The following is a 20930-nucleotide window of genomic DNA, read 5'->3' as shown; positions in this document are numbered from 1 at the left end:
AAAAGCTTCCCTCCTTCTACTATACGTCAGCTTACTATACATCAGAGAGGATACCCTTACCCAGTGGTCGTTGTCTAAGTCTTTTCTATGGAATTTAATATCTGTTATCCCTGTGTCTTTTTTGCTTTTATAGAGATGTCATTGTAAACCTAATTTTATTCCCTGATATCTTCTTTGTTTGGTTTTAGCTCATTTACAGTTAAGCCTAACAAATTCACACCTTTAATAGGTTGTTTGTGGTTTAATCCTATTTCAAATAAATCACAAGATTTATTGTTCCACTATGATATATCCACTATGATATATTTGAAAATAATATCTCGTAAAATCTACAGTAATGCTGTTACAAAACCGTCCTGTCAGTTCCATTTTAAAGTTCAGCCGCTCTATAATCTGATTTAACTACAAATAATCAGAGTTTAACAGTTGACAATGTTTGATATACACTTCTAAGCAAACCGTTGTCTGACAAATTACATTCATTACTCTGAGCTGTAGAAGAAGCATTGAATATTTAGACTGACATGGTATATCTGAATTTGAAAAAGCGCTGCTGATGGATGTTAAACTAAGTCATGACAAAGCTATACAGTTTAAAATGATTATAATAAAGCCGAATCTAATGCCACCACAGCAGAACTGGCGCTGATAAACTAAGCCGGAGATGTCATAAAATGGCCAATAAACTTGTTTAATAATATTATTTGGTTATTTAAAATTTGGTGATCCAATATTTTCTTTCATTACACTTTGTTAGTAAAATGTGTTTTGCGCTTTTATGACATTGGAATTTTGTATTTATGCTGAAGTGCTTGTGCCAGTGTATTTATGCGTACCTGTTTGACATCAACTGTCAAATTTTAATTTACATAAGGGATTAATTGAGTGATCTAGTGAGGAAGAGAGGAATACAGTGCTGCTTTAAAGGCTCGATCTTTTACTACCACCTAGTGGACATCGTAGTCAGACTCAGAGAATATATGACAGTGAACTGGATCTGCTCAGAGATGATTTAAGGCTCAGTGTTTAGATCGAATACATGTGACTAATATAACATGAAATATTTGTACAGCACACCTCATAACAATATCCTAACTGCATCATAGCATATGGTAACATGAACCATAACAGTATCAAATACATAAAAATGACAACCCTGTGGTGGTGGATTGGCAGGTTTATATCCATGAAGCTGCCACATAATGATGTAGGGGTCAGTGTACAGTAGGGTTTATTGCTTGACTGCTTGTGGTATCAACACATACCTGAAAAAGTACCTGAGATGTCCCAGATGCAAATTGTGGCAGCCTGTGTTTGGTAACAAGATCACAGAGTGAGTGGATGAAGCCCCCAGATGCGCATCCAATTCGTAGCAGTCACTAGTGCAGCAACAAGTTTATGATCCTTTGCTGACTTCCTGTTTGTTGGAAGTTGTGGACAAAACAGAGGAGCTGTTGCTGGGATTAGCATCTGCCTGACCCATACACCCCACTCCCTTTGAAAAGAGGCTCCTGATGATACCAACTCTTTTACACCAATGAATGGTCAGAACACAGTGCAGCTGCAGGAAACAGCCCAGATACTGAAAAGGCTTGGTAGCACAGGCCCAGAGGCCCAAGAGATCAGGGAATCCCAAAACCAGAGATTCAGTGTATTTTAGTTACTAACATTATATTATATGTCAATACTCGTGAAAAACTGAAGGAATAGCCTTTGCATTGCCATTCTGCAACAAAGCGGCCATCAGGTCGTTTGGAGCTGTATTAACAGCTTTCTTATATTTACCTTACAATATGAATGTGCAGCTGTCACAAATTTTAAACTATCAGTAGCTTTTAGATATACATCTCTGCACTGATGCTTAGTACAAGGTCACATATTGGTCTAAATAAATAAATGTGGTTGCTCTATGAAACATTTTACAGGTCATCTCTGACTTTAAGGTGCACTCAACATAACTGTTCATTCACAAATCATGCTTTTGAAAATAAACCAACCATCTCAACACAATTCGACGTATTGATTTAAATTTTCCAAAACTGGATTACGGTGGTTTTTGACAAAAATGCTATTTTTTCTTTTCCATCATTCCATGAATTTCCTGAATCTTTACCTGGTTGACTTGTATTGACAAGGGCAAGGAATGGGCTTTGCTTTTTACATACAGAAAAAAAACAACCTGAACATTAAAGTAGTTTACAAAATATATGTAATGTGGTTCATTGTTTATATCTGAAATTTTTGTTGATGTTGCATCCAGATGAATCACTTCTTTACTGTATGTAATTGTGTAATCTTGACACATCTGATATAATCTGTGTATTTTGTCCTGCCCACACTACTGGCCGTGCCCTGATGGGTACTGGCCATGCCCTGATGGGTGGTGTGAAGGATTAAAAATTGACAATTGACGAAAAGGATGCAGAGAGGATAGCCCTGCATATAAAACTGTGCATCAAGATTAGAGACGGGTTAAGGGAGGAGGACAGTTATGGGGACATTTTTTAACATATACGTTTGTGTCTACCTGGTCTTGCTTTTGTTCTATTCTTCTTTTTTCCTCACTATGTCTTCCTCTATTTCTTCATCTTGTAAATTGCGGAGAAAGTTTCATCTCAATGGGTTGCACAAGGCTGGGGATGTGATTCTCGGTGGGCTGGTTGAGGTCCACTACACCTCAATCTTCCCTGAGTGGACCTTCACTTCAGAGCCACGTCAGCCCACATGCAAAGGGTATGTCTCACATGCAAAAAAGCATAAATCTTTGCAGATTATTCTGGTTTGTTCAGAGTATTCAAGATATTAAGAAAGTCATGTATTGTAATACGGATCTTATTCAGATATTGAGATATTTCTCATATAAGTGTAAAAATAATTATACAAATTTAAGATGCAGCTGTAAAAAGTAGGACACACTTATACAGGATGTTTTGATAATGTGGATACGATGGTTGTAATGTGTTCTCACAATATTTTTAGTGGTTAAGAGAGACATTTTGTGTGTTAGCTTTGACACTCAAGGGTTCAGGCATGCCATGGCGATGGTCTTTGCTGTTGATGAGATCAACAAGAACTCCAATCTGCTACCTAATGTGACTCTGGGATACAGTCTTTATGATAACTGCGGTGCACTTGTTATTGGATTTCGTGCTGCTTTAGTGCTGTCCAGTGGTCAAGAGGAGCAGTTTTTGGTTCAGGAGAACTGTTTGGGGACCCCACCAGTTATGGGGATTGTGGGTGATTCCTACTCTACATTCTCTATTGCCACCTCCAATGTGCTAGGTTTATTCAGATTGCCCATGGTGAGCTTAAATCTCCTTTCCTTCCTTTTCAATAGGCTGTTTGTGAATTCATTTCATATTCAATACTGACATTTTTTTAATTGGGTTAAATATTTCAAATGGGTTTGTTAACTTGCATGAGATACTGTTCAGAGTGCATACTGTATATCTCTTTTCAGGTGAGTCATTTTGCCACATGTTCCTGCCTGAGTGATCGCAAACGGTTTCCATCCTTCTTTAGAACAATCCCAAGTGATGCTTTCCAGGTGAAACTTAGCAAAATAATAACTGCAAAAAATGTTTTATAGAAAGTAGCAAACCTGAAAATAAGTCTCAATATTCTCTATCTAATTAGGTGCGTGCTATGATTCAGATTCTAAAACACTTTGGCTGGACTTGGGTAGGCCTGCTGATCAGTGATGATGACTATGGGCTACATGTTGCCCGAGCCTTCCAATCTGACCTGACTCGGTCTGGTGGAGGTTGTCTGGCCTACTCAGAGATTTTGCCCTGGGACAGTGACCCAGCTGAACTTACGAGGATTGTGGATGTGATGAAGAAATCTACAGCTCGTGTGGTCATTGTGTTTGCACATGAAATCCATATTTATCAACTAATGGAGGAGGTTGGGTTCAAAATACAATGTAATTTATGAATCTATGTTTTTAAAAAGGTTTACAGGTTTTCTGTATTTTAACATAAGATGGTCCCCTGTAAATGATTAACAGTACAATTGTTTCCACATGTGTGTTCTCAGAGTTAGAGCATAGCAGGTTCACAGATTATAAGCATAAAACATGAGGAATAAAAATGTCTGCAATCACAAAATGCAATTTTTTTTTCTCCCTGCAGTTTTAGGAAAAGTAAAGGAAAAAGTATATTTGTACACAACTAAGTGCATACCACAAAGAAGACTATATTTGTGTCTTAGATGAAATTCATTTTTTATAATGCAATCTTCAGGTGGTGAGGCAGAATGTGACAGGTCTGCAGTGGATGGCCAGTGAAGCCTGGGCATCAGTTGATGTACTCCATACACCCAACTTCATGCCGTACCTGGGTGGCACACTGGGCATTGCCATCCGTCGAGGAGAAATAGCAGGGTTCAAGGACTTCCTCTTAAGAATACATCCTAACCAACACCACAACAACTATGGAAATAGTATAGTGAGAGTTTCATTTTAATATCTGACCTAAGATTGCAGCAATGATATATTAATATTATTTATGTTAACACTGAATTTTTATTCACATTTCAGGTAAATCAATTTTGGGAAGACATATTTCAGTGCAAATTTCCACCCCTTCCAGTGGGTTGGGTGGAGGCTGGGGGTACACTATGCACTGGACAGGAGGATCTGCATAATGTGGAGAGTGAGTTGTTTGATGTTTCAAACCTCAGGCCTGAGTACAATGTGTACAAGGCTGTGTATGCTCTGGCGTATGCCCTTGATGACATGCTGCGCTGTGAGCCAGGGAGAGGGCCTTTCAGCGGGCACAGCTGTGCCAGTTTGCAAACACTGGAGCCATGGCAGGTGTAGTATCAATTTACACTCCAAATACAGCTGCTACACCTTGAAGTATTAACTGAATGTAGTGAATCAGGAATATAGGAATTTATTAGGAATATTATTTAAAAAATCATAGACACTGCTTTACTGTGACATCAATAAATAGAAAGAAAAGAAAAAAAAGATTCATGAAAGATTCCCAAGCAATCCGATAGAATTGCCTGAAATTCATGGTGCCTCATAAATGTGATTATAATTTGAAAGGTTAACTTATTCTGTTATCTACATCTACACAAACACCCCCTGATTACTGATCTGGTTTAACTTTTCACCTGGTGTTAGGTTACACTTTAAACATGACAATTCCACCAAAGCTATATCAAAGAATACTTTATAAAATAGACCAAAAATAATTGCTTGCTATACCTGACCAGGTACACATTTGGATAAACTCTGTTACATTTTTTTATCTGCTGTTTAATTTTTCTCACCCATTTGAAGCTGGTGTATTATTTAGATACAGTAAACTTCACCACACCATTTGGTGATCAAGTGTCATTTGATGAGAATGGTGATGCCTTACCAGTCTATGATGTCATGAACTGGCTGTGGCTCCCTGATGGAACAACACATATTCAGAATGTGGGTGAGGTTAAAGAGTCAGCCAAAGGTGAAGAACTCACACTTGATGAAGACAGAATTTTCTGGAACTTTGAATCCAAACAGGTTACACCTGCTTACTGATTTTATTGATTTTTGCCCAGTGATGAGTCAAATACCCTAACAGCATGAAACGGTGAAGAACAATGATAACTCTTTCAATTCTTATAGCCACCCCCGTCAGTTTGCAGTGAGAGCTGCCCTCCAGGTACTCGCATGGCCAGAAAGAAGGGCCAACCTGTGTGCTGTTTTGACTGCATCTCTTGTTCTGAGGGAAAGATCAGCAATGAAACAGGTTGGTATCAATTATAAAATAATGTATTTTTTAAATTGGCTATCAGTTTGTAGCTAAAAAAACTGAACAGTGCCTTTGGCGGGTGCCCTAACAAACATAATCAGTAGTGATTGCAGGTGAGAGACATCATGTTCTTGTTGCTGCTATAGCAACTCCTACTGATTTGTTGCTGGTAAAGCCCCAAACTGTTTGGGAGAAAAGAAGCAGCAGACAGAAGTCCATGTGTGTTAGAGGTGACATATGGCTGTCTACACCCACCCTGAAGCTAGTAGGATATAGTAACAATAGTAGGAGCTGACAACTGCAGGGGCTGCAGTGCATGGGAAATTGGACATTCCAAATTGGGAGAAAAAATGGTCTTAAACCTAAATTTGTCGATTTCTTCTAAGGTAAATTTCAGCAATGAAACTGGTTGGTGTTCATCTTAAAGCACCCTTCTTTGAGCATATAAAATGACATAGATATATATCTTGACATTTTTCCTATTTTCATAGGCTCCATGGAGTGCACCAGTTGTCCAGAGGACTTCTGGTCCAGTCCCCACCGTGACCACTGTGTTCCTAAGAAAACAGAGTTCCTCTCCTACCATGAGCCTCTGGGTATCTGCTTGACAACCGCCTCATTGCTGGGCACATTTGTCTGTGCTGTTGTGCTGGGGATCTTTATCTATCATCGCAGCACACCCATGGTACGCGCCAACAATTCAGAACTGAGTTTCTTGCTATTGGTGTCACTTAAGCTATGTTTCCTCTGCTCACTGCTGTTTATCGGCCGTCCCAGACTTTGGACATGCCAGCTGAGACATGCAGCATTTGGGATCAGCTTTGTGCTTTGTGTCTCATGCATCCTGGTTAAAACCATGGTAGTTCTGGCTGTGTTCAAGGCCTCCAAACCAGGAGGTGGAGCCAGTCTGAAGTGGTTTGGTGCTGTGCAGCAGAGAGGGACAGTTCTGGGTCTTACTTCTATTCAAGCAGTAATTTGCACTGCTTGGCTTGTGTCTTCTTCACCAGCTCCTCATAAAAACACTCAATACAACAAAGACAAGATAGTTTATGAGTGTGTAGTCGGGTCCACAGTTGCTTTTGCTGTGTTACTGGGTTACATTGGCTTACTGGCTATCCTTAGCTTCCTGTTAGCATTTCTGGCAAGGAATCTTCCAGACAACTTCAATGAGGCCAAACTCATAACTTTCAGCATGCTGATCTTCTGTGCTGTGTGGGTGGCCTTTGTCCCTGCTTACGTTAACTCTCCCGGCAAATATGCAGATGCAGTGGAGGTATTTGCCATCCTGGCCTCCAGTTTTGGCCTCTTAGTGGCACTGTTTGGACCCAAATGTTACATAATCCTGCTGAGACCAGAGAGAAACACAAAGAAAGCAATCATGGGTCGAGGCACCACCAAGACATAAATCAGCAGTACTGTTTGTATTTTACATTCCTTTCAGAGTGATCTGCTCATAACGGATCCACATTAAAAGTAACTTTATTTTTAACTTTAAAACGTTCTTTACATGAAAAAAAGCAGAATGAGATGAGAAGGAATAAAGCTGTTGATGAAGAACTGAGTTTTCCATCATTGTTGCCTTTTTTTGACTGATTAAATCTTTCTTATTATTTACTCATTTTTAAGAGATGTGTTCAACTGTTTGACTCTGCATGGTAGTTTTACTACCACCTGTTGACAGAAAAAAAAATACATATCTCACATGGCATATTGGCACCAGTATCTAACTCACCTAAACTTTGATTCATCTTGACTCAGAACTTAAACCATCTCTTGTTTTCTAAATTCCACAATTCCACAATTCAATGTCAGTGGCCGCATATGAGACTTTGACAGATTTTGACACCACAGTCCAAATCCAGTAAGGGTCAGAGCTCACATATTATTAACACATTCCCACCTGCGAGTCTATATTCATCAAATCACAGATATGAAGACACCGGGTGAAAACCTCACCAGTAGCTAACATTGCAACAGTCCATTTAACTGGGTCTTGGCTTTTCCTTTGCTTTTTTCTTTCTATGTACTATTTTAATAGCCAAGTGAGTAAACAGAAGTAGCCAACATATTTCTATCATTCTGTTTAATCTATTGTTTAACGTTGAATCATAGTAATGGTGCAGTAGTGCTTAAGCTAGTCACGCAGTGCGGTGATCAATCAATTATTGCTCATTGGTTAACCCAATAGTCACCAAGTGAAATGGACAACCACAGTATTTTCATTATTCCGATTAAGTAATTTGGTATCTGCCAGAGAGAAACATTCACGTTGTCATAACAGTACATTACACCACACTCACGTTTATTTGTGGTCATGAAGAATTTTTGGTTACCAGGTTAACCCCAATTGGGTTTTGGGTGAAATATCTCGCTATGGCAAGTGTCTTCTGGCATGGCCAATCATAAAAGCTCTAATACCACCTATTTGTCAATTTGATCCTGCAGGTGACACTACTCTATAGAGTATATAAGCTACAATACAGTATAGAGTACTTACAGTATATAGTTTAGAGAATATTATAGATCCAAGATGAAACTGAAAGAAGGGTTGGACTAAGAGAAAAAGGCGCAATTACAAATTTGCCTGCTACTTCAGCATTAGTGCCATGGATTTATCAATTCAGCACAGGCTACTTATATTTCAGAGCCATGGTCGGGCCCTAGATTCCAACTTGCACAAACTTCAGTCAGATTAAAAATCAATGAATCAGGCATACTAGACTAAAAGAGGGGGTCAATGGCAGGGTAATAAGGGGGATGTATTGTGGTCATTTTGCTAACAAAGGGAATGGCTTCCCCCCTCAGGGCCTCTACTAGATCTCCAGAACTTTTACTGGCATGGGGCTACAGTGCTGACAGGACCCTTAAGTCTCTTAACTCTGACTGAGGTATCTCACCACACTGCACTTCTGGCAAGTGATATTCATGGGGAAAAAAGAGAGACTGCCATGTTTATGGACACAGGCAGTGATTGGTCTGTTTCCTGACAGAGTTGGTGGTAGTGGGGCTTTACACAAGTTTACACAAGGAGATAGAAAGTGGGCATTATCATAGTCAACAGAACTTGATACACAACCAACCTTCAATATTTATTGTAGCATTAATTCTACAGTTTGTTGCAGTTTGTTCTTAAAATATCTTACTGGAATTAGCCAGCATGTTGCACTCTTCATTTACCTGTTAATTTGCTGTTTCATGTAGCTTTCACGAATTCAATATACAGTAGCACTTTACTGTTAACTGGCAGGGATACTGTAACTCATATTCCAGCGTCTGTAACTTTGTATGTAGACTTTTATAGATTTCACTCTGCAATGATGTTTACTGTGCAAAGTAAAACTCTCAGTGAAAAATCAGAAACTTAAGATGAGCTCCAACTTCACAATAGTAATTTATGCCCTCAAACACTGAAGTGATGAACAGAAAATACAGCACATAAATTATGTCATCATTCTGCGTCTGTAGAGCTAAATAATGTGTATGCCCAGCCCCCACACAATTCCCTGTGCCCTGTAATGTGAAACTATGACGAAAACCACCAAAGGAGATGACATTATCCTGCATATAAAATTAAGTAACAAGCTTGAAGTTAAGAAATGGGTGTCGGGACGAGTGCAGTTATGGGAGCCTTTCTAGACACATTTCTGTTCTTGTATGTCTACCTGATCTTGATTTTGTTCTCTTCCTCGTTTTTCTTGTCGGAGTCTACCTCTCTTTTCTCATCTTGTAAATTAAGGAGACAGTTTTATCTTAATGGGATGCACAAGCCTGGTGATGTGATTCTGGGTGGACTGTTTGAAGTACACTACACCTCTGTCTTCCCTGAGCTGACATTCACTTCACAGCCAAATCAGCTAAGCTGCCAAGGGTAAGTCTTACACTTATGCAGCAGACAGCATAAATCTGTGCAGATTATCAGAATCAGAATCAGTAATACTTTATTGATCCTTGGGGTGAAATTGTACAGTACCGGTGCTCCCATTCAAGAATAGACAGTAGCATAAATTTAGGATTAAAAGTATGTACAAAATATAAAAATAAGAAATAGAGAATAAAAAACATTATATATTTATAATAAAAATTATCATGTAGGTTAATCATGACATTTTATGTGCTAGCTTTGACCCTCCAGGGTTCAGGCATGCCATGACCATGGCCTTTGCTATCGATGAGATCAACAAAAACTCCAACCTGCTACCTAATGTGACTCTGGGATACAGTCTTTATGACAACTGTGCCACACTTGTCATTGGATTCAGTGCTGCGTTGTCATTGGCCGGTGGTCAAGATGAGAAGTTTCTGCTTCAAGAGAACTGTTTGGGGACCCCTCCAGTCCTTGGGATTGTGGGTGATTCCTTTTCGACATTTTCTATTGCTACCTCTGATGTGATCGGTTTATTCAAATTGCCCATTGTAAGTTTCCTTCCTTCAGTCTTAGCTGTGCTTTTGATGTGCTGTATTTGAATGAATTTCAAATTTTAAAATGATAGGACAGGACATATACATTAAATCTCAGCTACAGCTTCTCCAACAAGCCTTTATTTGGTAAGCAGTGATCTTTTTATTTTAGATGATGATTAAATAGGTGAAATCATGTGTTTGTTACTGGATGAACTGTTCTTCTGACTTGCATGAGAAGCAAAACCTGTGTGCAAACTGTATGTTTCTTTGTAGGTGAGTTATTTTGCTACATGTTCCTGCCTGAGTGATCGGCAAAGGTTTCCATCCTTCTTTAGAACAATCCCAAGTGATGCTTTCCAGGTGAAACTCTGTTCTAGAAATAACAAATGCAAAATATTTTTCACAGGGAGTGGACTAAGCTTGAAATAATGTCCCTCCAATTAAACACATCTCTTACGTACATGTCTTGTACAGAAAGTACTATATTTGTTTTGTGCATCATTGATGAAACCACGTGGATTTAGAAGAAAGAGCATAATGGAATCAATTAACTGTGATTTTATTGTGAGACATAGGTAAGTTTCCACTGAAAAATAATTCAATATTGTACACTAATCCCTCCACTCTGTATTCAAATAGGTGCGTGCTATGATTCAGATTCTAAAACGCTTTGGCTGGACTTGGGCAGGTCTGCTGGTCAGTGATGATGATTATGGACTCCATGTTGCCCGATCCTTCCAATCAGACCTGGCTCAGTCTGGTGGAGGTTGTCTGGCCTACTCAGAGATTTTGCCCTGGGGTGACAATCCATCTGAACTAAAGAGGATTGTAGAAGTGATGAAGAAATCCACAGCTCGTGTGGTCATTGTGTTTGCACATCAGATCCACATGATTCAACTAATGGGAGAGGTATCTATCAATCTATCTATCTATCTATATATCTATCTGTCTATCTGTCTATCTATTTATCCTACAGAGTAGACTATATTTGTTACACATAAGTCTGAAAACATATATTCAATAAAATGCAAATAACAGGTGGTAAAGCAGAATGTGACAGGCCTGCAGTGGATGGCCAGTGAAGCCTGGACAGCGGCTGCTGTGCTCCAGACACCCCACCACATGCCTTACCTGGGTGGCACACTGGGAATTGCTATCCGCAGAGGAGAAATACCAGGGCTCAGGGATTTTCTGTTAAGAATACGTCTTGACCTACTTGACAACAATAATGACGTAAATAGCATGGTGAGATTATAACCTTACAGTCAGATCAATTACAAAAATAAAATATTCTCATTTCTGCTAAGACTTTGTTTAAAATACATTTCAGCTGAGGCAGTTTTGGGAATACACATTTCAGTGTAGATTTGCACCACCTCCAGCAGGTTGGATGGAAGCTGGGGGAGCATTATGCACTGGAGATGAAGATCTAGAGAATGTGGAGACTGAATTCTTGGACATTTCAAACCTCAGGCCTGAGTACAATGTGTACAAGGCAGTGTATGCGCTGGCATATGCCCTTGATGACATGCTGCAGTGTGAGCCAGAGAGAGGGCCTTTCAGTGCTCACAGCTGTGCCACTTTGCAAACAATGGAACCATGGCAGGTGTGATATCAGTTTACAATCCACCTCATTAGTTTTTGAGAAAACAACTGTTACATCTTGATGTGTTTACTGAAATAGATTGTGGGAAAATAAGACATTATTAACACTGGCATTAATAGGCGGGTTTTAATCTCCGGGTTATCTTTGAGTAGAAGACAAAATGTTCCCTTCATTTGCTGTGACAAAGATAATTAATTATCTTTGCAACAGTGGTTGATCAAATTTATAGAACTTACATTTTCATGTTTTAAAGCACTGGATTTGAATCTGAAAGCATATGCCCATCAAGAGCAGTACATTTTTTTTTGAGTCTCCTTTTGACAAAATGTATACGTATTATATCCCTTTGTAGCTTATACATTACTTGGAAAAGGTCAACTTCACCACACCATTTGGTGATCAAGTGTCATTTGATGAGAATGGTGACGCCTTGCCAATCTATGATATCATGAACTGGCTGTGGCTCCCTGAGGGAGGAACAAAGGTTCAGAATGTAGGGGTTGTTAAGAAGTCGGCCTCCAAAGGTGAAGAACTCACACTTGATGAAGACAAAATCTTCTGGAACTTTGACTCCAAACAGGTTACTTCTGTTATTCTTGTTTTTGCTTTACTACTGAATGACATGCAATAACAGAATCAAATAACTGTGATATAACTCTTACAATCCCTACAGCCACCCCGGTCAGTGTGCAGTGAGAGCTGTTCTCCAGGTACCCGCATGGCTGGAAAAAAGGGGCACCCTGTGTGCTGTTTTGATTGTGTCCCTTGTTCTGAGGGAAAGTTCAGCAATGAAACAGGTTGGTAACATTATATAGCTATATGTTATATCGTGGAACATAAATTTGTATTTAGGAATCTTCCGCTTCTTGATGTCCAGGTGATGTAAACAAAAACCCACCACTGCAGAATCACAAGTACAATTCCTGGCATCGGTGGCCCATCCAACATAACTGTCAGTGTTCATAAGTGGGAGGGACAATGTCCTTAGTTCTGCGCAAGTAACTAATTTGGTTGGTTTAGGTTGTCTGTGTGGAGGGGATATGCAGGGACAGCATATGTATGTATGTGTTATGCCCATCTACACTCTCTCCAGGCAATGACAAGGGCCACAAAAATAAATAACTACATTTCAGAAACAAAGACAATCTTCCCCTTTCTCTCAGACTCCATGGAGTGCACCAGTTGTCCAGAGGACTTCTGGTCCAGTCCCCAGCGTGACCACTGTGTTCCTAAGAAAACAGAGTTCCTCTCCTACCATGAGCCTCTGGGTATCTGCTTGACAACCGCCTCATTGCTGGGCACATTTGTCTGTGCTGTTGTGCTGGGGATCTTTATCTATCATCGCAGCACACCCATGGTACGCGCCAACAATTCAGAACTGAGTTTCTTGCTATTGGTGTCACTTAAACTATGCTTCCTGTGTTCACTGCTGTTTATCGGACGTCCCAGGCTGTGGACATGCCAGCTGAGACATGTAGCATTTGGGATCAGCTTTGTGCTTTGCGTCTCATGCATCCTGGTGAAAACCATGGTAGTTCTGGCTGTGTTCAAGGCCTCCAAACCAGGAGGTGGAGCCAGCCTGAAGTGGTTTGGTGCTGTGCAGCAGAGAGGGACAGTTCTGGGTCTTACTTCTATCCAGGCAGCAATTTGCACTGCCTGGATTGTCTCCTCCTCACCAGTTCCTCATAAAAACGGTCAATACTACAATGACAAGATAGTTTATGAGTGTGTAGTCGGGTCTACAATTGGATTTGCAGTGTTACTGGGTTACATTGGCTTACTGGCTATCCTTAGCTTCCTGTTAGCATTTTTGGCAAGGAATCTTCCAGACAACTTCAATGAGGCCAAACTCATAACTTTCAGCATGCTGATCTTCTGTGCTGTGTGGGTGGCCTTTGTCCCTGCTTATGTCAACTCTCCAGGCAAATATGCAGATGCAGTGGAGGTATTTGCCATCCTGGCCTCCAGTTTTGGCCTCTTAGTGGCACTGTTTGGACCCAAATGTTACATAATCCTGCTGAGACCAGAGAGAAACACAAAGAAAGCAATCATGGGTCGAGGCACCAGCAAGGCTTGAAAAATAACATTAGTAAGTCAATTAATTTCATTCAGCCTGCATTTTGAATGTATTCAACAATGATCTGCTCATGAAATGACACACAAGTATCCTTTTTTAATTTAAAACTTTCCTTAATAGGAATAATGAACCTGAACACATTAACATGAACACATATATAATAAACATTGATTCAAAACTGTGCTTTCTATTTTTCTATCATCTCCATCATTGCCTATTTTGCCCAATAACTTTCTTTGGGATTTGAAATTCTTAAAAACTGTGTTACATTATTAAACTATGTCAAACAAAGTGTCTGAACAATGTGTCTGTGAATTAGTCAATCATACAATACAAACCAGCTTAGAAAATAAATAAACTTATTTGTGACTGTTGTAGTTGCTCAAAGAGAATATCACAAACCTCTACAGGGCGTTACAATGTTGGAAAGCGAGAACATCAGGTAATGCTATTATAGCGCGAAGGTCAGGGTGTTTCCAACTGCGAGTCAGTGTTTTTTTTTCAAAGCATGACCACGATCGTTTAGACAGTTAGACAAAAATGGGCTCTGATCTCATCTTGGAAGCTTTCATCACAGATTGCTTTTGTTAACTTTTCATTTACATCGGAATAAAATCTTCATAATTGTATAATAGCCATGGTTCTTCTTGAATAAATTTACAACCAAAATATTCTGTTCTCACCACTTGCCCACTTGCAGAATTAGTGTACTTTTTAGTTACTTTTAGTTATTCCAAATGTCGAATAAGGAGAGATACAATTTTCACATAAATGTGACCTATGCAGAAAGGCCTTCTTATGATAGATTGCAAGCTTTCCTGGGTGTTTTTAAGGACACTGTAAGAAGTTACCTACTTGTTATGAAAGGAGAATGGATCCTATCTTGTTAAGCTTTGGGTTTCTTAAAGATCTTTTAGCCATTAAATGTTATAAGTGGACTTACATTTAAGTTGCTAGCACTCCATCTTGATTCATTTCTTATTATCCAGGAGTTGGATTTTTTCCTTTGTTATCTATGACTGGTGAAAAACTCAGATCATTAACTGTCTTACTGTCTTTTAAAAAAATATATACCTAAAGGTGATAGTGTCTTTGACTGGGGGGTCCCAAATACATTTTAAATGTTTGTTTCTTGAGTATTTCACATTTCAAGAGACTCAACTTAATTGAGTAGTGACAGAGAGAGGCAAACTGACTTCTGCTTCAATTCAAGAAAAAAATGTCACATTGTTTTCCAGCTGAAAAAGTTTATTTTATATATTTTGCATTTCAATGCCTCAGAAATTTGAGTCACAATTTATAAAGAAATGGAAAAATAAGGCAACCTTGATGTAGACGATTGTTGATTGCCTCCTGACATTAAATGCTTTTATGAAGTTCAACAGTAGCTCATTATTCACTGCCTCTTGAAATACAGCAAGTTGTTATTTAGTAAAATATTTGTTTTATTAACAGCTTCTCTCACCCTCTTCCAGCCATCTCCTTTTTGACCTGACAAAGGCGCACTTTGCTTTTGCTGATAAATAACATCTAGCTCCCTCTGTAGGTTTACCAGGACAGTACCCTGGATTTCTGAATCATTACTGCAGTTTGTGATACACTAACAATCTAATCTGCACATTACTTTTATCTTCCAGGAATTGTATCCCTAAAATACCCGCAACTTGTCTTATTTTAGTTTTTAACAATACCCAATACCTACCAAATTCATTATGAATGTAGGCCTCCAGTTTTCACTAAATAAGATTTTTTAGTTTCCAGTGGCTTACATTTCCATTTACATCTAAGTTGAGTGCTACAGTTATGGTTTAACTGTTTATTGTTCTCTTTGCTATTAATGCTTTGTGATTCTCTATTTTTCAGTCGCACTATAATAAACTATTTTACCCTCAGTGTGGGTCCAGTGTATAAAGCACAGTTTTATTAACAGTCATTAACACAAAGATTTCTAACCTGACTATTTTAGAGACAGAGACTCAAAATGGACTATTAATTCTCAAAGCAAAAGACCATGAACACTGAAGTGATTTACAAAATGTATAATATGGTTTAGCACTCATATTTGCCAAAATACCTTCTGATGTGGCATCGAGGTGGCACACTTATTTTGAAATGTCTATTATACCCATCCCCCACTGCTGCTCATGCCCTGATGGATGGTGTGAATCATTGAACAATGACGAAAAGGGATGACATAGCCGGCATATAAAATTAAGAAACCGTGCATGAAGATGTGATACAGGGGTGAAGGGAGGAGGGCAGTTATGGCGGCCTTTCTCTTCAAATATTTGCTCTTGTGTTTCTATCTGATCTTGATTTCTTCCTTGTTTTTCTTCTCTGAGTCTTCCTTTCTTTCCCCAACTTGTAAATTACGGAGGCGGTTTAATCTTAATGGGATGCACAAGGCTGGTGATGTGATTCTGGGTGGGCTGTTTGAACTCCACTACACCTCTGTCTTCCCTGAGCTGACGTTCACCTCACAGCCACATCAGCCCAACTGCCATGGGTAAGTCTCACACTCATGTAGCAGACAACATGCAAAGATTATTATAAATACTATGATACTTTTTAGTGGTTAATTGTGATATTTTGTGTGTTAGCTTTGACCCTCCAGGGTTCAGGCATGCCATGACCATGGCCTTTGCTATTGATGAGATCAACAAAAACACCCATCTGCTACCTAATGTGACTCTGGGATACAGTCTTTATGACAACTGTGCTACACTTGGTATTGGGTTCAGTGCTGCGTTGTCATTGGCCAGTGGTCAAGAGGAGCAGTTTCTGCTTCAGGAGAACTGTTTAGGGACCCCTCCAGTCCTGGGGATTGTGGGTGATCCCTTCTCAACCTTTTCTATTGCCGCCTCCAATGTTCTAGGTTTATTCAAACTGCCTATTGTAAGTTTCCTCTCTTTAACTTCTTGTGTGCTTTTGACGTGCTGTATTTGAATTATAAATTGTAAAAGTAACTTAAATAATTTGAATGTCTCCAGTAACCTGTTCGAGATGCACAACTTTGTGCATTATGTTCTTTATAGGTGAGTTATTTTGCTACATGTTCCTGCCTGAGTGATCGACAAAGGTTTCCATCCTTCTTCAGAACAATCCCAAGTGATGCTTTCCAGGTGAAGCAATATTAGCAAAAAAATAAGTGCATATATGTCTCAAGTACAGTATAGCAAACTTGAAAATAAGTTTTCTGTGCATAAAACACATTTTCTCTGAGCATCATTGAGGAAATTATATGTATTGAGGTGAAAAAGCTTAATTAGATGTATTATCTATAATTCCATGAATCAAATTTCCACTTAAAGAATATTCCAGCCTATTTACTAATCCTTCCACTCTGTTTTCAATTAGGTGCGTGCTATGATTCAGATTCTAAAACGCTTTGGCTGGACTTGGGCAGGTCTGCTGTTCAGTGATGATGATTATGGACTCCATGCTGCCCGATCCTTCCAGTCTGACTTGGCTCATTCTGGTGTAGGTTGTCTGGCCTACTCAGAGATTTTGCCTTGGGGCAATGATCCAAATGAATATAAGAGGATTGTTGATGTAATGACAAAATCTACAGCTCGTGTGGTCATTGTGTTCGCACATCAGAGGCACATGATTCAACTCATGGAAGAGGTTGGGGAGTAAAAATACATTGATATTTATGAATCCATAGCATGAATCTATGATTTTCTTTTCTCCTTTTAATCTAAATACACCTTTTCACACCTAATTCTGTGAATGATTGTGTGTTCATTTTCAATTTACCAAATTCGCAGTATTCAGTAATCAGTGAATTACATGACTCATTTGGAGTTAGGATTTGAGAAAATTAGGCTCATATTTATGCTTATCTGTAAATAAATGTAATAATCCTATATCCTCTTTATGCTTCGCTCACTATAACTCAGCTGTTTTTGAACATTGAGGTGTGATATGTGATTTAAATGAATCACTTTGCTCTGAATAATTTAATTACATCTGTGCTTTTATCACTGCAGGAAACAATTGTAACAGATAATTATTGTCTCATTTTGTTGTTATTTATGACATACTTCAAAGTAGAGTCTGATAAAGATCGGTTTCATGCAACGCACAGGTGGTGAAGCAGAATGTGACAGGCCTGCAGTGGATTGCCAGTGAAGCTTGGACATTAATTGATGGACTCCATACCCCTGCCTTCATACCATACCTGGGTGGCACACTGGGCATTGCTATCCGTGGTGCAAAAATAACAGGACTCAGGGACTTCCTGTTAAGAATTAATCCTTACCAACACCACAACAACAGCTATGAAAATACCATGGTGACAGTTTAACCTTACAATCTGATGACAAATTGCAAGAATAATATATTGTTATTTTTTCTGTTAACATGCATTTTTTCAATGTATTTCAGGCAAAACAGTTTTGGGAATACACATTTCAGTGTAGATTTGTTCCACCTCCAGCAGGTTGGGTGGAAGCTGGAGGAGCATTATGCACTGGACAGGAAGATCTAGAGAATGTGGAGACTGATTTTTTGTATGTGTCAGAACTCAGGCTAGAGTACAATATTTACAAGGCTGTGTATGTTCTGGCGTATGCGCTCGATGACATGCTGCAGTGTGAGCCAGGGAGAGGGCCTTTCAGCGGGAACAGCTGTGCCAATTTGCAAACACTGGAGCCATGGCAGGTGGGCTATCAGTTTACACTCCACCTGTTTATGTTTTAAAACAGCTGCTATAACTTCAGGTACTTACTGAAAGTAGAATATTATGAGGGAAAAAATACAATTGGTATCAGTATGCCAGCTATTAACTTTATGATTTTGACAAAAGATATTTAATCGAAGAAAAAGCAGAAAAAAAGTTTTTTGTTTGTTTTGATAGTGATAACTAACCTCTGGTAATTTTCAATCAAACAAACAAAACAGACATTTAGGGTGCCTCAATACTTACTATAGATCAAATGTATGTTGTTTTCTGTACGCTTCATTTTAACATTAGAATACCTTCCAATATAATTCCAGCAAGCTTTGCATTAAAGAACATTATACATTATAAGCCTGCCAAAAAGGTAAACTTCCTGATTGTGATGCAAATCATTTGAACAATAAGTTCAAGTCTGTCACACCGCTTTTTTAAATTATTTCTATCATCCATTTGTAGCTTGTACATTATTTGCAAAAGGTCAACTTCACCACACCATTTGGTGATCAAGTGTCATTTGATGAGAATGGTGACGCCTTACCAATATATGATATCATGAACTGGCTGTGGCTCCCTGATGGAGGAACAAAAGTTCAGAGTGTGGGTGTGGTTAAAAAGTCGGCCTCCAAAGGTGAAGAACTCACACTTGATGAAGACAAAATCTTCTGGAACTTTGACTCCAAACAGGTTTCTTCTGTTTATTGTTGTTTGTGCCTTAATACTGTATGACACACAACAGAATCAAACAGTATAGAATAACTGTGATATAACTATGATATAACAGCCTCCCCGGTCAGTTTGCAGCGAGAGCTGCCCCCCAGGTACCCGCATGGCCAGGAAGAGGGGACAACCTGTGTGCTGTTTTGACTGCATCCCCTGTTCTGAGGGAAAGATCAGCAATGAAACTGGTTGGTATCAATTTTATAATTTGCTGTATTAATTTGTATTCAGGAATGTATCCCCCTGTGGGTGCCCAGTTGGTGTTGAGGGAAAGTATATGCCCACCACTGCAGAAACAATTGCACATCAATGACAGTGTTCACAGGTGGGGGAGGGGGGGGGGTTGTTGTTGCTGCTATAGTGACTCCTAGTAGTTGAAATGAAAAGAAGGGGGAAAATGTAGAAATAAATTTTAATCTTTCCCTTTTTTGTCAGACTCCATGGAGTGCATCACTTGTCCAGAGGACTTCTGGTCGAGTCCCCAGCGTGACCACTGTGTTCCTAAGAAAACAGAGTTCCTCTCCTACCATGAGCCTCTGGGTATCTGCTTGACAACCGCCTCATTGCTGGGTACATTTGTCTGTGCTGTTGTCCTGGGGATCTTCACCTACCATCGCAGCACACCCATGGTACGCCCCAACAATTCAGAACTGAGTTTCTTGCTATTGGTGTCACTTAAGCTATGTTTTCTGTGTTCACTGCTGTTTATCGGCCGTCCCAGACTTTGGACATGCCAGCTGAGACATGCAGTATTTGGGATCAGCTTTGTGCTTTGCGTCTCATGTATTCTGGTGAAAACCATGGTAGTTCTGGCTGTGTTCAAGGCCTCCAAACCAGGAGGTGGAGCCAGTCTGAAGTGGTTTGGTGCTGTGCAGCAGAGAGGGACAGTTATGGTTCTTACTTCTATTCAGGCAGCAATTTGCACTGCTTGGCTTGTCTCCTCCTCACCAGTTCCTCATAAAAACACTCAATACAACAAAGACAAGATAGTTTATGAGTGTGTAATCGGGTCTACAGTTGGTTTTGCAGTGTTGCTGGGTTACATTGGCTTACTGGCTATCCTTAGCTTCCTGTTAGCATTTCTGGCAAGGAATCTTCCAGACAACTTCAATGAGGCCAAACTCATAACTTTCAGCATGCTGATCTTCTGTGCTGTGTGGGTGGCCTTTGTTCCTGCTTATGTCAACTCTCCCGGCAAATATGCTGATGCAGTGGAGGTATTTGCCATCCTGGCCTCCAGTTTTGGCCTCTTGGTGGCACTGTTTGGACCCAAATGTTACATAATCCTGCTGAGACCAGAGAGAAACACAAAGAAAGCAATCATGGGTCGAGCCACCCCCAAGTGATAAAAGTAGCATTAACAGTGAAATGATCAACTAGTCTAAACCAACATGTATTTTACATTTATTCAGGAGAGATTTTCCCTTAAAATGGCCAATGTACCAAAAAAAGTAACCTGCCTTCTAAATTCAGAAATGTCTTGTAAAGAATACATTTTGCAATAAAGAAATGTTTGTGTAAAACAGGTCCGTACTTTATTATTGCCTTTTTTGCCTTATCACATTCCCTCGGATTTGAAAGACTTTGCCTCAATTTGAGGTTGAGTCTGATACATTAAGGGAAACATTTATATTTCCAAATAAGACTTAAACTTACATAAATACTTAGAAGACAGCTTGAATTGAGATACCATTG

At 39.4% G+C, this 20930-nt stretch overlaps 3 protein-coding genes across 3 annotated transcripts; all 3 read left to right on the top strand.

Moving 5' to 3' along the window:
* Positions 1-3002: 3002 nt before the first annotated feature.
* Positions 3003-7155, top strand: LOC139285173 (extracellular calcium-sensing receptor-like). The gene is made up of 8 exons (XM_070905663.1): positions 3003-3302; positions 3461-3547; positions 3637-3906; positions 4245-4448; positions 4541-4816; positions 5294-5518; positions 5624-5747; positions 6242-7155. The coding sequence occupies exons 1-8, from the start codon at positions 3036-3038 to the stop codon at positions 7153-7155; spliced, it is 2367 nt and encodes a 788-aa protein (XP_070761764.1). The 5' UTR covers positions 3003-3035.
* Positions 7156-9508: 2353 nt separating this feature from the next.
* LOC139285172 (extracellular calcium-sensing receptor-like) lies at positions 9509-13834 on the top strand. The gene is made up of 9 exons (XM_070905662.1): positions 9509-9618; positions 9869-10163; positions 10425-10511; positions 10791-11060; positions 11190-11384; positions 11482-11757; positions 12110-12337; positions 12431-12554; positions 12921-13834. The coding sequence occupies exons 1-9, from the start codon at positions 9509-9511 to the stop codon at positions 13832-13834; spliced, it is 2499 nt and encodes an 832-aa protein (XP_070761763.1).
* A 2366-nt stretch (positions 13835-16200) lies between these two features.
* On the top strand, positions 16201-20581 carry LOC139285808 (extracellular calcium-sensing receptor-like). The gene is made up of 9 exons (XM_070906461.1): positions 16201-16340; positions 16435-16729; positions 16870-16956; positions 17192-17461; positions 17925-18137; positions 18224-18499; positions 18975-19202; positions 19300-19423; positions 19671-20581. The coding sequence occupies exons 1-9, from the start codon at positions 16231-16233 to the stop codon at positions 20579-20581; spliced, it is 2514 nt and encodes an 837-aa protein (XP_070762562.1). The 5' UTR covers positions 16201-16230.
* The last annotated feature ends 349 nt before the right edge of the window (positions 20582-20930 follow it).

The sequence above is a fragment of the Enoplosus armatus genome, chromosome 5, assembly GCF_043641665.1.
Source record: "Enoplosus armatus isolate fEnoArm2 chromosome 5, fEnoArm2.hap1, whole genome shotgun sequence".
Classification (NCBI taxonomy): Eukaryota; Metazoa; Chordata; class Actinopteri; order Centrarchiformes; family Enoplosidae; genus Enoplosus; species Enoplosus armatus.
This window is presented reverse-complemented; position numbering and strand designations above follow the sequence as displayed.